The 14,033-nt window shown below is 34.7% G+C and overlaps 1 protein-coding gene across 1 annotated transcript; it reads left to right on the top strand.

Annotated features, from left to right (window-relative positions):
• Nucleotides 1-1,607: 1,607 nt before the first annotated feature.
• On the top strand, nucleotides 1,608-3,202 carry LOC103405934 (transcription factor MYB108-like). The gene is made up of 3 exons (XM_008344963.4): nucleotides 1,608-1,930; nucleotides 2,229-2,358; nucleotides 2,470-3,202. The coding sequence occupies exons 1-3, from the start codon at nucleotides 1,735-1,737 to the stop codon at nucleotides 3,014-3,016; spliced, it is 873 nt and encodes a 290-aa protein (XP_008343185.2). The 5' UTR covers nucleotides 1,608-1,734; the 3' UTR covers nucleotides 3,017-3,202.
• The last annotated feature ends 10,831 nt before the right edge of the window (nucleotides 3,203-14,033 follow it).

Raw genomic sequence — 14,033 nt, 5'->3', positions numbered from 1 at the left:
TTACCTCCCATACACTCCTTGTTAACTTTGTCATTTGATATTCTTCAGGTCATTCAATTTGACGACTTAAAATAGAGAGGGGTGTGTGAGAGGTAAAAAGGTATGTGTGGATAACATCACCTATTTATAAATACATAATTATGAAATAAACATGAAAACAATATTAATTTTCTTTTTCTATGAGGATTTAATTAAATGCATAGGCTAAATATGGTTAGTTTAATGGACACGACACCATTCTAGAAGGGGTAATGCCATCCCAAGGTTATGGATGAGTAAAAACAAACTCAGGAAACAATCTAACGCTAGTAGATAATATAGTACAATCTAACTATAATTGATAATATACCAACACCCTAACATAAGAGTAAACCAAATTGCTAACTAGTTAAGTTTTTCAGCAGATTTATCTATAAAAGTAAGCATAATGAACTTTAGCAATATCTCTAGGGCTGGCATATGGAGTTATGTGGTGAAAGTATACAACACAGAGTTCATAATGAATGATAAATTAGACACACAATGATTCTTTCAACCCTATCAAATTTTGACTCATGACTGATGTGGCATTTTGAAGTTAGCTATCAAATTTTATTCCATTCCAACGGGTAATGGTAGTTATTATATTATTATCATATAGGACCCACATTAAAATAAAATAAACATTAAAACCATTTTAAAAATTTTATATTCTAGTGGATGATGGGACCCAACGAATTAATAATAATAAAATTGCAATTTTTTTGTTTTGAGAAAGAATAAAATTGCAATTAAAACAGATGAGTCAAAATTAATGCCAATCTAGATCACCTAAAATTTAGTTTGATTTGAAACAATGTTTACAGTTAAAAACGACTACTTAACATTCCATCTAAAATTTAGAGATGCTCTAAATCCACATATAGATATATCCTATCGTCTTTTCTGGTCAACCGAAATCCACCATCCCTTAAAAATGTTGGTGAACTATGGATTATGGACGAATGACATGGATTTATAGTGCATGCGCCAACCATATATATCCATGATAGTTTCTAGAGGAAGAAGCTAATTGGTAGGTCATCTCCCAAGGCCTTTGTTTTACATTAACATTTAGATCTCCTGAAAATTTGTCTCTTGCATTCTCTTCACATGTGCAAATCATATATAATAAGGCCTTCAAATAGCACACATAAAACAATGTATGAAAGGCACAATAGAAAACCACCACTACTAACAAGTTACCCAAGAGAAAAAAGGAAAGAGAAAAAAGCCACTAGTTTCAGAAATTTAAAAGTTGAAACGCGTGAGAATTAGATTGGTGCAAAGGTCAAAGGGTCAACTTCAGATTAAATATATATATATATAAACAAGTGAAGGATTTGTATGTTTGTGCCGTGGAAGATGTCTCTCTCCCTCTCTCTCTCTCTCTCACTAGAATTATTAATACTAATTATTTATTAACTTTGAGTCTTGAGTCTTGGCCGCGTTCGATCACAGGCACGGTAGAAATGCGGCCACTTTTTTCTTCTTTAGAAATTTAGTCAGTCCAATCCCCTTTTTCAGTCTTCTCTCTCTCTCTCTCTCTCTCTCTCTCTCTCCTCTCGTCTATATATCTACCCTTCTTCTCATGAGTTGTAATCCCCAAGCTAAGGAAATCCTAACAAGGTCAACTATTCAATTGCTGTACAGTGCACACTAAATCCCAAACTAAACCGTATTCTTTGTCTCCCAGCTCAAACCAGACAAAAGGAAATGGATATTAATAATGTTCATGATCAGATGAGATCAGCACGTTATGGCTCATTAGCAGCAGCAGCAACTCATGATCAACCAATTGAAGGACTGGACTTAAGAAAAGGTCCATGGACAGCCGAGGAAGACTCCATTCTCAACGATTACGTCAACATCCATGGTGAAGGTCGCTGGAATTCCTTGGCTTGTCATGCAGGTACATATTCTCTTCCGACCCTCTTCCAAGACAGTGAAGGAAAATACCGCTTACCAATAACTGTTTAGTTAGTCATGGTTGTCGTATGTACTATCTACCATTTCTTCCTTTTAAGCCTTTGAATAAACAGAATTCGTTATTAATTATTTTGGAAAGTAATTTACATGCATCATAGATTAAAGCTATATATGGTTTCCAATCCTTCATTTTCAAAATTCTTGGGAAGATTTATGCCTGGCCAATTCTGATCACTATGAATTTTGACAAAGTACTAATATGATAATACATGGTCATGCAGGTCTGAAACGAACTGGCAAAAGCTGCAGATTAAGGTGGTTAAACTACTTGCGACCAAATGTTCAACGTGGAAACATAACTCTCCAAGAACAACTTATAATTCTTCAACTTCATTCCCGCTGGGGCAACAGGTACATATGTATACATATATATGTGTGTATGATATATTTCTATTAATACACGTATAACGTTGTTTCTAATCTTCTGTGTGTTTTGTTTTTAATGGCATAATTAAATAATAGGTGGTCCAAGATAGCCGAATACTTGCCTGGTAGAACAGACAATGAGATAAAGAACTATTGGAGAACAAGAGTGCAGAAGCAAGCCAAACAACTCAAATGTGACGTTAACAGCAAACAATTTCAAGACGCCATGCGTTACGTCTGGATTCCCCGTCTAATTGAACGGATCGGGTCCTTGCCCGAAGCTGTACCAGAACAACCCAGTACTTGTATCACTACGACATCTGAGTCTGAGTGTCAGTACTTGGTTGATCCTAATTTCGTGCCCGAAACCTCTTGCAGTACTTCATCAGAGTCATATGATCAGGTTCAAGTTTGTTCAATTCCCGCCGACCCAACTAGCAGTGGTGACGAATTCATGACTTATCCAAGCAGCGGTCAATATGGTTCAGAAAACGGGTCGGGTTGTAGCCAAAATGGTATAAATTCAGATATTGATGGCTTTGAGCAAAGCAATTATTGGTCAACCGGTGGGGACACATCAGTGGAGAACTTGTGGACTGAAGAGAATATATGGTTCTTGCAACAACAGCTTAGTGATGACTAATATTGGTGAATGGATCGAGCCATCGAGGGCTAGTTTGTTTACGTGACGCATGGGTGATTCCATGACGTAATTGTAGTTGTAAAGTTGGATAAATTTTTTTATTGTGACGGGAACACGGGTGGTACACCATGTGTTTTTATGTACGTGATGGAAAATTTTACTTTTTAAGTTATTAACTTTTTAACACATATATCCCATTATTTATATAGTGACACGTAGTGTACCACCTCGTGTAACGGTCATATTGAAAAATCTCTCGCAAAGTTGAGTTTACAAACTTTTGTTGCACGCATTCTCAAAGTAGAGGAAGACCATGAATTTTTTGTCAATTAGCATAAATGATAAGTTTTTTGAGATTTAATTGTAAAAATAATCAGTGTTTATTACGTCATCATTATATCATCATTGCGCTGTTGTTTTATCATCGTTGAGTCATCAATATATTATGGTGATAAGGTAGTTGGAAGATAGCCACTAGGGTAAAAAAAAAAAATACAAGAATTTAAGCCCTTGCGATGAAGTTTGTTACGATTTGTGCCCAAAATTGAAAATTTCGTCAACTTTATATTGATTATTAGTACGTGAGCCAGCTCAACATGCTAACAATTAACGAAAAGTTCCATTTTAGCCTAATATGTGTACGGAAAGTTTTGTTTTAACCTAATATATGTAGCCCATGTACTATTAATTAACAGAAAGTTTATGGAATTTTTAGTTTTGAGCATAAATCCTAACAGGCTTCCCCACATGAGCTATCTTTCAACTACTGTCTCACCACGGGGACTAATAATCCAATTAGGCCAAACTCATAATTGCATTTTTTTTTCTTTTTGTTTTGAGTTGAGGTTAATTTTATGCAGATGAGGCTGCCCAGTTTTAGTAAGTATGTAAAGGAATTAATCTTGTGTGGCAGACTATGACCAAACATTTTTTTTCGAATGATAGAGATCTCAAAATGTTGAAAAGCCACGCTGAAATCTCTCACGACCATGACAACTTCCCCTCTAATAAGGAATGAGATCAAAGATGATAGTGAATGAAAAATTTGGTAAAACTAAGATCATTTTGAAATTAAAAGGTATGGCTGCTATATTAAAGAAGAGGAGTTATAAGAAGAAAAGGGGTCCATGGTTTTGACGTTTCACATTATTTTTGTGAGTCCTTTAATTTGTAACTTGCGATGCTCTAGGACAAGACGGTGAGGACTGCTATGCTCGTGCAACTGATAAGTACAGATTTGACAGAAAGTAAACGTGAGAATGTATTAAAAAAATTTAATAAGAATTTGGCACAGACACATTTGTGCTGAGTCTTGAAAGGTTAATTTGGATTTAAGCACTAACGGCCGCAACCCTTGAAGTTGAAACACGTTTGGACCTTATTTAAGTCCTGTATATCAAACATAAATAAGACGGGTCAACTAAGCAGTTAGCCTTAATCCATTGCATGTTTTGCAAATTCTTCTCAATTGGAATATAATAAGACAACTAACCAGGCAAAGGATAGTATAATATTATATAAAACATGTCATTAGCACTCATGTTCTTGGTTGTAATTATCAAGTATCACTGTTATTAGATTCACTGTTATTGGCCAAAAGTCCATCTGCCGTCAAATTCAACGCCGACGTATATCGGTCAACTATATATTTTCTTCCAGAAGAATGTTTTTTGTTGATTTTATACTCGACATATGATGAGCAGCTATTAGCCTGTGGGATGACAATGTTAGTAGAAGAAAATTGGAATACAATTTAGAGATGATTTCCAAAATGGTAGCAGCCAGAAGGGGCATACTGATGGAAAATGATATCACAAACACGAAACTTCAATAAACTATCATAAAGATAGGTGGATATGACACTATACAAAAAATGTGTCAAATTTTTGTTAGAAGTTATAACACCCCTAATGGCGTGACATTTTGTTATATTTTCTCCAACTTACAAGTTTGAAGGAGGAGGTTCTCTTCGATATCATATCATGAAAGATGACAGATGCTATTGTGAAGCTTAACTCCATTGGTGTTAGTATTGGAGAAAAGCAACTGGTTTTTATGATCCTACTAGTCTTGCCTAACATGTTCAGTCAACTGAAGGTATCCTACAACACTCAGGACAAATCTTGGATCGTTGATAAACTGATTGCTTTGTGTGTACAAGAAAAGAACTGCTAAAAGTAAGAAAACGGCAACTTTGTGCAAGCTGTCAACTTTGCTCAGTGTGTACAAGAAAAGAACTGCTAAAGGTAAGAAAAGGGTAAGGAAGTTGAAGTTGTCAACTTTGAACCAATCCTACTTCTGGTAAAGCTTCTAAACTTACTAAGCATGCTAATAATAAGTCTGGTATGTATACTAAAAATTCTAATTCCTCTAATTCTAACAATCGTAGGATTATGACTGAAAATATTGAAAACGTTAAATGGTTCCATTGTAAAACCAAGGTCACTATAGGAAAGATTGTGAAACTCAAACTGTCTTCTCAATTTGTTTTCCAACTTAATGATGATCTTTATTTGCCTGGCATGAAAAGAAATTTGGTTTCTTCTTCAAAGTTAGTCAAACAAGGTTTTGTTTTTCTTGGTGATGATGCTTGTGTCAAATTTTTCCAAAATGGCTCACTTGACCTAGTTCTAGGAAAAGCTTACTTGAATGATGATTTTATGAAAATTTCATAACATTGTAGAAAACAAAACTAAAAATATGCATGATTTTGGTCATGCTTACATGTTATGGCATAAGAGACTATGTAATATTTCAAAAGAAAGAGTTCTTCATCTCGCAAAAATAAATTTGATTCCCTCTTTCAATTTCAAATTGCGTCCGATTGTGTTGATTGTATCATAGGTAAATTGACAAATGTTAGCATGTTATATGCTAAAAGAAGTCGTTTTAAAATCTTTAAAAGTGAGGTTGATAAACAATTGAACCTAGTAATTAAGATTGTTAGATCATATAAGGAAGAAGAATATTTTGGTAGGTGTATTGAAGCTGGGAATAGAAAGGTCATTTTGCATAGTTTCTTGAGAAACAAGGCACAGTGGCACAATATACCACAACTGTCATAACATAATAGAGTAGTAGAGAGAAGAAATCTCTAATAGCGATGGTTAGAAATCTGATTTCAAGGTCCAAGGTGCATGTTTTTCTCTGGGGAGAGGCTTTGAATACTGCAAACTGCATAGTGAACAAAGTTCCGTCAAAGGTTGTACCAAAGTCACCCTTTGAGATGTGGAATGGAAGAAGACCAAGTTTTGACTACTCTTATATTTAGGGATGCAAAGTTGAAGCAAGATTTACAATCCAAATGAAAAGAAACTTGATTCAATACGTAGAGAAGTAAAAAGGTTTTAAGTTTTATCATCCACAAGCTCATACAAGAATTCAAGAAACACATAATGCTATTTTTCTTGAGGATGAAGATGCGTTGATTGGGTTCCAGATGCTTTTTTTTTTTCGAAGAAGAAATTGATCAATCTGAAAATATAATGGTTTATCTCCATTGAACTACAATTACATATCTATGTTGCCTCTAAGGAAGGAACAAGATCAGGAGATGAATGAGTCTAAGAAGGAACAAGATCAGGAGATGAAGAAGTCACTACTACAAAATTGGCTTATTGTGTCGGTTAGTGGTAGTGGTTTTATACTGTTACTGTCAGATAAAATGTTTTCTGACAACATGTTTAAAAAGTGTCGGAAAATAAAGTATTACTGTCGGTTATATCCGACAAGAATAATGAAGTGGGCCCTTAACTCCATTAGATACATTTTTAAATAATTTTAACCAATTATGGCGGATATATCCGATATGAGTAAGTAATGTGTCAAATCTGTCAATTATTTTCAAATTTTTATACTAACTCTAGCTGTTTTAATTGACACAAATATTTTAAAATTTTTTATACTAATTCTGGCGATTATATCCGACACAAATTGTGTCAAAATATTATATTATTCTCAATTTTTTTAAACCCTTACTTTTGATTAAACTTTCTTAAAAAATATTATATTATATTAAACAAATAGTGATTTTATTGTTTATAACCGTCGAAATTTTGGGTCCCGTTACCTAATCTCTGAATGTTTTTTTTTTTTTTTTTTTTTTGTGATTTTTTACACATGCTATCTTGGAGTATATACAACCATATTCGATGGTTGGATCGTTGAAACTAGTTTCGTAGAATGCATATCCTATCAAATTGATAGATTTAACAAACACTTAAAAGAGTTTTTGTTATATTTCCATTAAGTATAAGATTTATCCACTATTGTAATTATTTTAAATTGAAGATCGAATTCATTCATTGCATTCTTATAGGGTCGAGGAGTGTAGCCGTAAAAAATCATCAAAATCAGAGCTCAAATAACCGTTAAATTGTGATTTTTCATTTGTAACCGTCGAAAACTTTTGTTTCGTTATGTAATCTCTGAATGTTTTTTTTTTTTGCGATTTTTTACTTATGCAATCTCGGAGTGTGTACAAATAAGTTTGACGGTTGGATCGTTGAAAAACGTTTTGTAGAATGCATATCTCGTCCAAACGGTAGATTAAACAAACACTTAGAGTTAATATTATGCTTCAATTAAGTATAAAATAAGATTTTGTGGCATCCACTAGAGTAAATATTTTAAATTGAAGATTGAATTTGTTCATTGCATTCTTATAGGGTTAAGGAGTGTAGCTGTAAAAAAAATCATCAAAATCGGAGCTAAAATAACCGTTAAATTGTGATTTTTCATTTTTAACCGTCGAAAACTTTTGTTCCATTACCTAATCTCTAAATGTTTTTTTTTTTTGCGATTTTTTACGTATGCGATCTTTGTAGTATCTACAAACAAGTTTAACGGTTAGATCATTGAAACTAGTTTTGCAGAATGCATATCTTCGTTAAATTTGCCTAAATTTTGAAGTGGGAAAATCAATTTGTGCTATATTTTTATTTATGTTTTTCAAGTATTGATTAGACAATATTTAGTTTGTGTGATGACATTTTCATTGTACAATTATCTTTTTGTTTCTTTATTGCATATTTTACATGGGTTATTATCTATTAAACCAAACAATTATTTATTTAATTTTTAAAAACATATTCTAAATACATATTATTTATTTATTTATTAAACCAAACAATTATTATTTTATTTTTTAAAATTGTAACAAATTTTGGGGGGGGGGGGAATTTAAAATTTTGGAAGGGAATTTTCAGGGGATTTTAGCCGCCAATTTTTTTTGTCGGTTATAATCGACAGTTATGAAATTTTTTTGTCGGTTTATATTTTAAAAAATGTTTATGTCTGTTTTAACCGACAGTAATGAAAATTTTCCAAAATAAAACCCCTACATCTCTTCCTTGCTCCGGTGCCTTCTCCCTTCCCCCTTCCTTCCCCCTTTTCTCCTCTCCTCATTTCCTTCTCCTTCTCTTCTCCCCTTCTCCTTCTCTCTTCAATCACCATGGATGAACAAATCGAGGAGCAACATTCCAAAACAAGTACGTTTTAAATTATTTGTAATACGTTCAGTTTGTGTTTTAAATTTTGATTATGTTATTAAATCGAGTTTGTATTTTGAATCTTGATTTGAGATACCTTATCAAATATTATGCATAAATTGAAAATTGGTCTTTGTTTAGAGCTTTTATGTAGGTTTTGTTTTTGTAAATATGCATCACCAATGTTTTTTTGTTATTAACAAGGAGCAATGCCTCAACGGAGAACTCGGAGCTGTGGAATCCCAAATTGTATAATTTTCCTTTGACGAAGGATTGGTACTTGATTAAGGAAGATGAAAAGGAAGTCGAATGTAGATATATATATATATATATATATATATATATATATATATATGAACATATGTTTTATTTTTAGTATTATATATTCAATTATTAGTGTTGTTTATGTTTATTTAAATTTTCCTTTATATATATATATATATATATATTTATTAATATATTTTCTGTCAGTTTTATTCGACAATGAATGCTCTTAGTTATTCATTATTAATAAATTATCTGTCGGTTATATCCAACACAAGTTCTGTTGGTTTTAGAGTATTTTCTGTCGGTTTTATCTGGCAGAGAATGCTTTTATATATTCATTATTAATATATTCTCTGTTGGTTATATCCGACACAAATTCTGTTGGTTTTAGAGTATTTTTTGTCAGAAAATTCATTTCCTAACGCTGGCAATTATGTCGCTTATTATATCCGTCATTGCATCTATTTTCTGTTTGATTTTGCTTAATATCCGACAGTAATATATGTTTCTTGTTGGTTATCATAGCGACACTAATAAATGGTTTTGTAGTAGTGAGTCTAAGGAAGGAACACAAACCCAAATTGTAGCAAAACAACTAAATGTGTCAACTGAACATCAGATTCAAGCTGTTCAGGAGACTGAACAAACACCAATTTTTTACCCAACTTTGAGGAAGTCTAGCAAGGAAACCGGCCATTTCAGTAGATTATGTATGTTTTCAAGAAGCTGAATATGATATAGGTGTCATTGATGATCATATAACCTATCCGTAAGCAATGAACAATCATCAAGTAATTTGATGGCAAAAGGCAATAGAAGAAGTATTAGAATCAAAGTTTAAAAAAAATATTTTGGCTTTGGTAGATTCAAAAATTAAACCCATAAGCTACAAGTGTATTTATAAAACTAAAAAAGAATGTTGCAGGAAGGGTAGAAAGGTACAAGGCAAAGATAAGGTATTGACTACAATGGTACCTTTTCACTTGTTTCTTCAAGGACTGTTTGAGAGTTGTAATGGCTTTGACAACTCACTTTCATTCAGAATTGCATCAAATGGACATTAAAATTGCTTTTCTAAATGGTGAGTTACAAGAAGACATTTTCACGAGGCAACCTATTAGATTTGTTGAAAGGATGAAGGAGAATATGGTTTGCAAACTCAATAAGTCAATATATGGACTTAAGCAAGCTTTAAGACAATGATATCTTAAATTTGACCAAGTGATTACTACACACGACTTTGTTGAGAACAAGTTGGGTGATTACATTTATCTCGAGTTTAGGGATCAAAATTCATCTTTCTAGTATTGTATGTCGATGAGATCATGCTTGCAAGTTTAGATTTGTAACTTTTGAAGGAAACAAAGGCCATTATGAGTACTAGTTTTGAAATGAACAATCTGAGAGAGGCACACTACGTTTTGGGAATTGAAATTTCAAGAGATGGACGGAGAAAACTTCTTGTTCTGTCCCAAAAGATTTACATTGAAAAGTGTTGACCATGTTTTATATGGAGAACTACAACAAGGCATATATTCCAATAAACAAGGGAGATAAATTCTCGGGTGATCAATATCCCAAGTGCCAGCCATATGCTTCATTAGTTGGCAGCCTTATGTACGCAAACAAATGCACTAGACTAGATACAACCTTTATAGTTGGGCTGTTGCGAAGATTTCAATCAAATCAAGGTGAAGCTCATTAAGTGGCTGCAAAGAAGGTTTTATGGTATTTGCAAATAGCAAATGACTTTACACTAGTGTATGGCCGAGATGACTCATTGGAAATAGTTGGTTTTACTGACTCTGATCTTGCTAGAGATATGAACGACCGAAAGTACCGGAGGGCATGTTTTCATGATTAATGGAGGTTCTATTTCATGGTAGAGTTCTAAGCAAACTTTAGTGACAACACAGCAACAAAATAGTTGTTTAGTGATAAAAAATTTCCCTTGCTAATAGTCGTAATTTAGTTGCTGTAAGTTTTTAGCAAGGAAATTATTTCTTCGCTCGTTCCTTGTAGTAGGCTCGTAAGGAATGTGTACAACGAGAAATCTTTTCCTCACCTAAATGAAATAGCGAGAGTGGAACTTATTCTCGTGGTGGTGTTGGAGCGGCAAAACTTTCTTGCTAAAGGGGTAGGAATGTGGTCGCCAAAGTCTTTTGACAACTGAATATTGACATCCCATAACTTGTGCAAGGAGAAAATCCCTCGCAAAAATAATCAAATTCATCATTATAGATATCTTTGGGTGAGGAATTTGTATGTCAGTTTTACATCGAGGAATTTATAAGTTATACTAAAGCAGAGTGATTGAATGAGGTTATCTAGGATTTCATTTTTTTTCCACTCATATTGCCCTTCTAATACTTAGAAGTTTGGGCTCTGAAAAACTTGGCCTATCAACGAGAAAGTGTGAATAAAATGACGCCTTATTTGAAAATATTGAAAAATTACAACTGGAGTGCTACAACGGAATCTCATTTTCCTCGCTAATTTATTTTCAGCAAGAAAAACAATAAATTCCTCGCTAATATTTTGGAGGGAAGGGAACTAATTCTTGCTATACCTATAACGAGATAAACAAATTTTCATCGCTAGCATTATGTATAGCTACAAAAATATTTTCTCGCATGAAGAAATTTTTTCTCGTTGTTTCTTAGACATGTGTGGAGATCAAAATGTGCTCACTTTTTGCAAGAACTCGAAATTTTCCTCGCCAAAAGTAATTCTACCGTGAGAAAGATTTGTTTCCCTCGCTAAAACATTTCTCATTAAAGGACCAATTTGTTGTAGTGTAACTCCAACAGTAGAGGCTGAGTTTGTAGCATGTTTTGAAGGCATAAAACAAGCAATTTTGTTGCTGAGACGAAGATTGTTGATTCTGTTATAGGCCTTTGAAGATGTTTTGCGATAACAATGCAGTTGTATTTTTCTCGAAAAACTATAAGAGGACTTTAACTTCAAGATTAATAGATGTGAAGTTTCTCAAGAGAGGGTCAAATTAAGTAGGAGACATTGAGGTTCAATATTTGTCAACAAATTTGATTATTGTTGTTGATGCACAAAATCAGTGAGGACTTTGGTATAACAGAAAATGTTAAGTTTGTGACCTTAGCTAGATTGCTCCGGCCACTAGTATGGATAAGTATGTAAATGGATAGAGATAGGGAAGCAAACAAAAGATGTACGTGGTTCACCCAGATTGGCTACGTCCACGGAGTAGAGGAGTTCTCATTAATTATGAAGGGTTTACACAAGTACATAGGTTCAAGCTCTCCTTTAGTGAGTACAAGTGAGTGATTTAGTACAAATGACATTAGGAAATATTGTGAGAGAATGATCTCTATTTATAGAAGAGAGTTTCTAGTTTCATTCTGACATTGACATGTGTCATGTTGTGATTGGCTTCTGATGTTAACACATGTCGTGTTATGATTGACTTCTGATGTCGACACATGTCGCGCTGTGATTGGCCTCCTGGTTAGAGAGAAACTCTTCTGGGTCATTGACGGTATAACGTTGACCGGTGCTCAGTAGTTTTGGGTTGGTCAAGTATGGTACAAACAGGGCTCCCCTAAGTTCCCGAGTGAGGGAAGCTCCTCGGTTGGGGACTTGCAAGATCCAAGCTATTGAGTAATCACGAAACTTCTAAGTACCGAAGTGTGGTATCATTTTCACTTGCCTTATCTGTCTCATATGTAGATGTGGCATATTCTCTGGAAGTACTTTTCCTCCATCCAGGGTTGGTATCTTTAACCGATGAAGATGCACAAGGTAATGTATCAATTTCACTTGAAGCTTACTTGTAGTTTCTGGCTTGGTCAAGTGCGATAAAAACCCTATAGTAGGAGTCCCCCAAGTTGCCAAGTTAGGAGATTTGCTGAAGGAGGTAACAGACAAGGTAAGCAATCAGACTTCCAAGCAAGCAACCTGGATCGGAGGTTTGACTTTGGCTTCCAGTTGATTGTTCTCATTCTCCTTGTGTCATAAATAGCACCAAGGATAAGGAGAAGCAAATGGAGAAGAGATGATATGAGATACTTTTGCTTTTGAAGAAGTAACTTTCCATAGGCTTATTCTTGAACTGGGCTGGAGGGTTTTCTGGTTTCCTCCAGAGTATAAGGCCGACTCAAGAATTTGAGGGTCAAAACAAGTCCATCAAATCTAGAATACGTTCGACCCGATGATATGGGATACTTTTGCTTTTGACAAAGTAGTGGATGTATTGGCACATATTTTGTTATGCTTGTCTCCACATGCTTCCTTGTAACCTTCTCACTTGCCCTATCTGTTCCTCAGGCAGATGTGGTATCTTCTCTGGAAGCATAAGATGTTGAAGATGAGTACTCGAGAGCAATGTCAAGTAAGTAATCAGGCAAGGGGTTCCAAGCAGTTAGTTCCTGACTGGAAGCTTGATTCCAACTGCTGACTGATTGCTCTCTTTCTCTTTGTCTTGCAGGTAAGAACAAGGCCAAAAGAAAAGACAGGGAAAAAACATGATATGGGATACTCTTGCTTTTAACCCTGATAATATGAGATATTCTTGCTCTGGTATGGCTTGTTTGCAGAGGTATTATCGGGAGGAAAAGAAGCTGAGTATTTCAAGAGACTCTGCTGAGAGTGCCCTCTCGGATGTGAAGAAAAGTTGAGCATTTTTTTTATTTGCAGGTTTGCCTGGCTGTGGAGGATGGAGGTCGACATATATAGGAGTCTCCCTAACAACAAGTAGTAGTGCTATTCCTTTAACCTTCTTGGTCATAGCAATGTAGTGGGAGCTGCAAGCTTCACGTGCTTTAACTTTGTCAGAGCACTTTGAAAAAATGGTCTGTGGTATCTGGAAAGCTGATGTTGCGTGTGAAGATTGCAGATAAGCTTTATCCAAGGAAATTTGGCTCTCGAAGTTCGGAGAGCGGTGCTTCTTCGGTTTTCGAACAGGCAATCATGTCGGGAATCTGGCTCTTGAGATTCAGAGAACTGTGCCTCTTCAATTTTGAAAGCAATCTTGTTGGGAGTCTGGCTCTAGAGATTCGGAGAGTAGTGTCTCTTCAATTTTTGAGAAAGTAGTCTTGTTGGGAGTCTGGCTCTCGAGATTCGGAGAGTAGTGTCTCTTCGATTTTTGAGAAAGTAATCTTGTTGGGAGTCTGGCTCTCGAGATTCGGAGGGTGGTGCCTCTTCGATTTTTGAGAAAGCAATCCTGTTAGGAGTCTGACTCTTGAGATTCGAATAGCAGTGTCTCTTCGATTTTTGAGACAGTAATC

This window comes from Malus domestica, chromosome 17 (assembly GCF_042453785.1).
Source record: "Malus domestica chromosome 17, GDT2T_hap1".
Taxonomy (NCBI): Eukaryota; Viridiplantae; Streptophyta; class Magnoliopsida; order Rosales; family Rosaceae; genus Malus; species Malus domestica.
The sequence above is the reverse complement of the archived record's forward strand: the minus strand, read 5'-3'. Positions and strand labels throughout refer to the sequence as shown.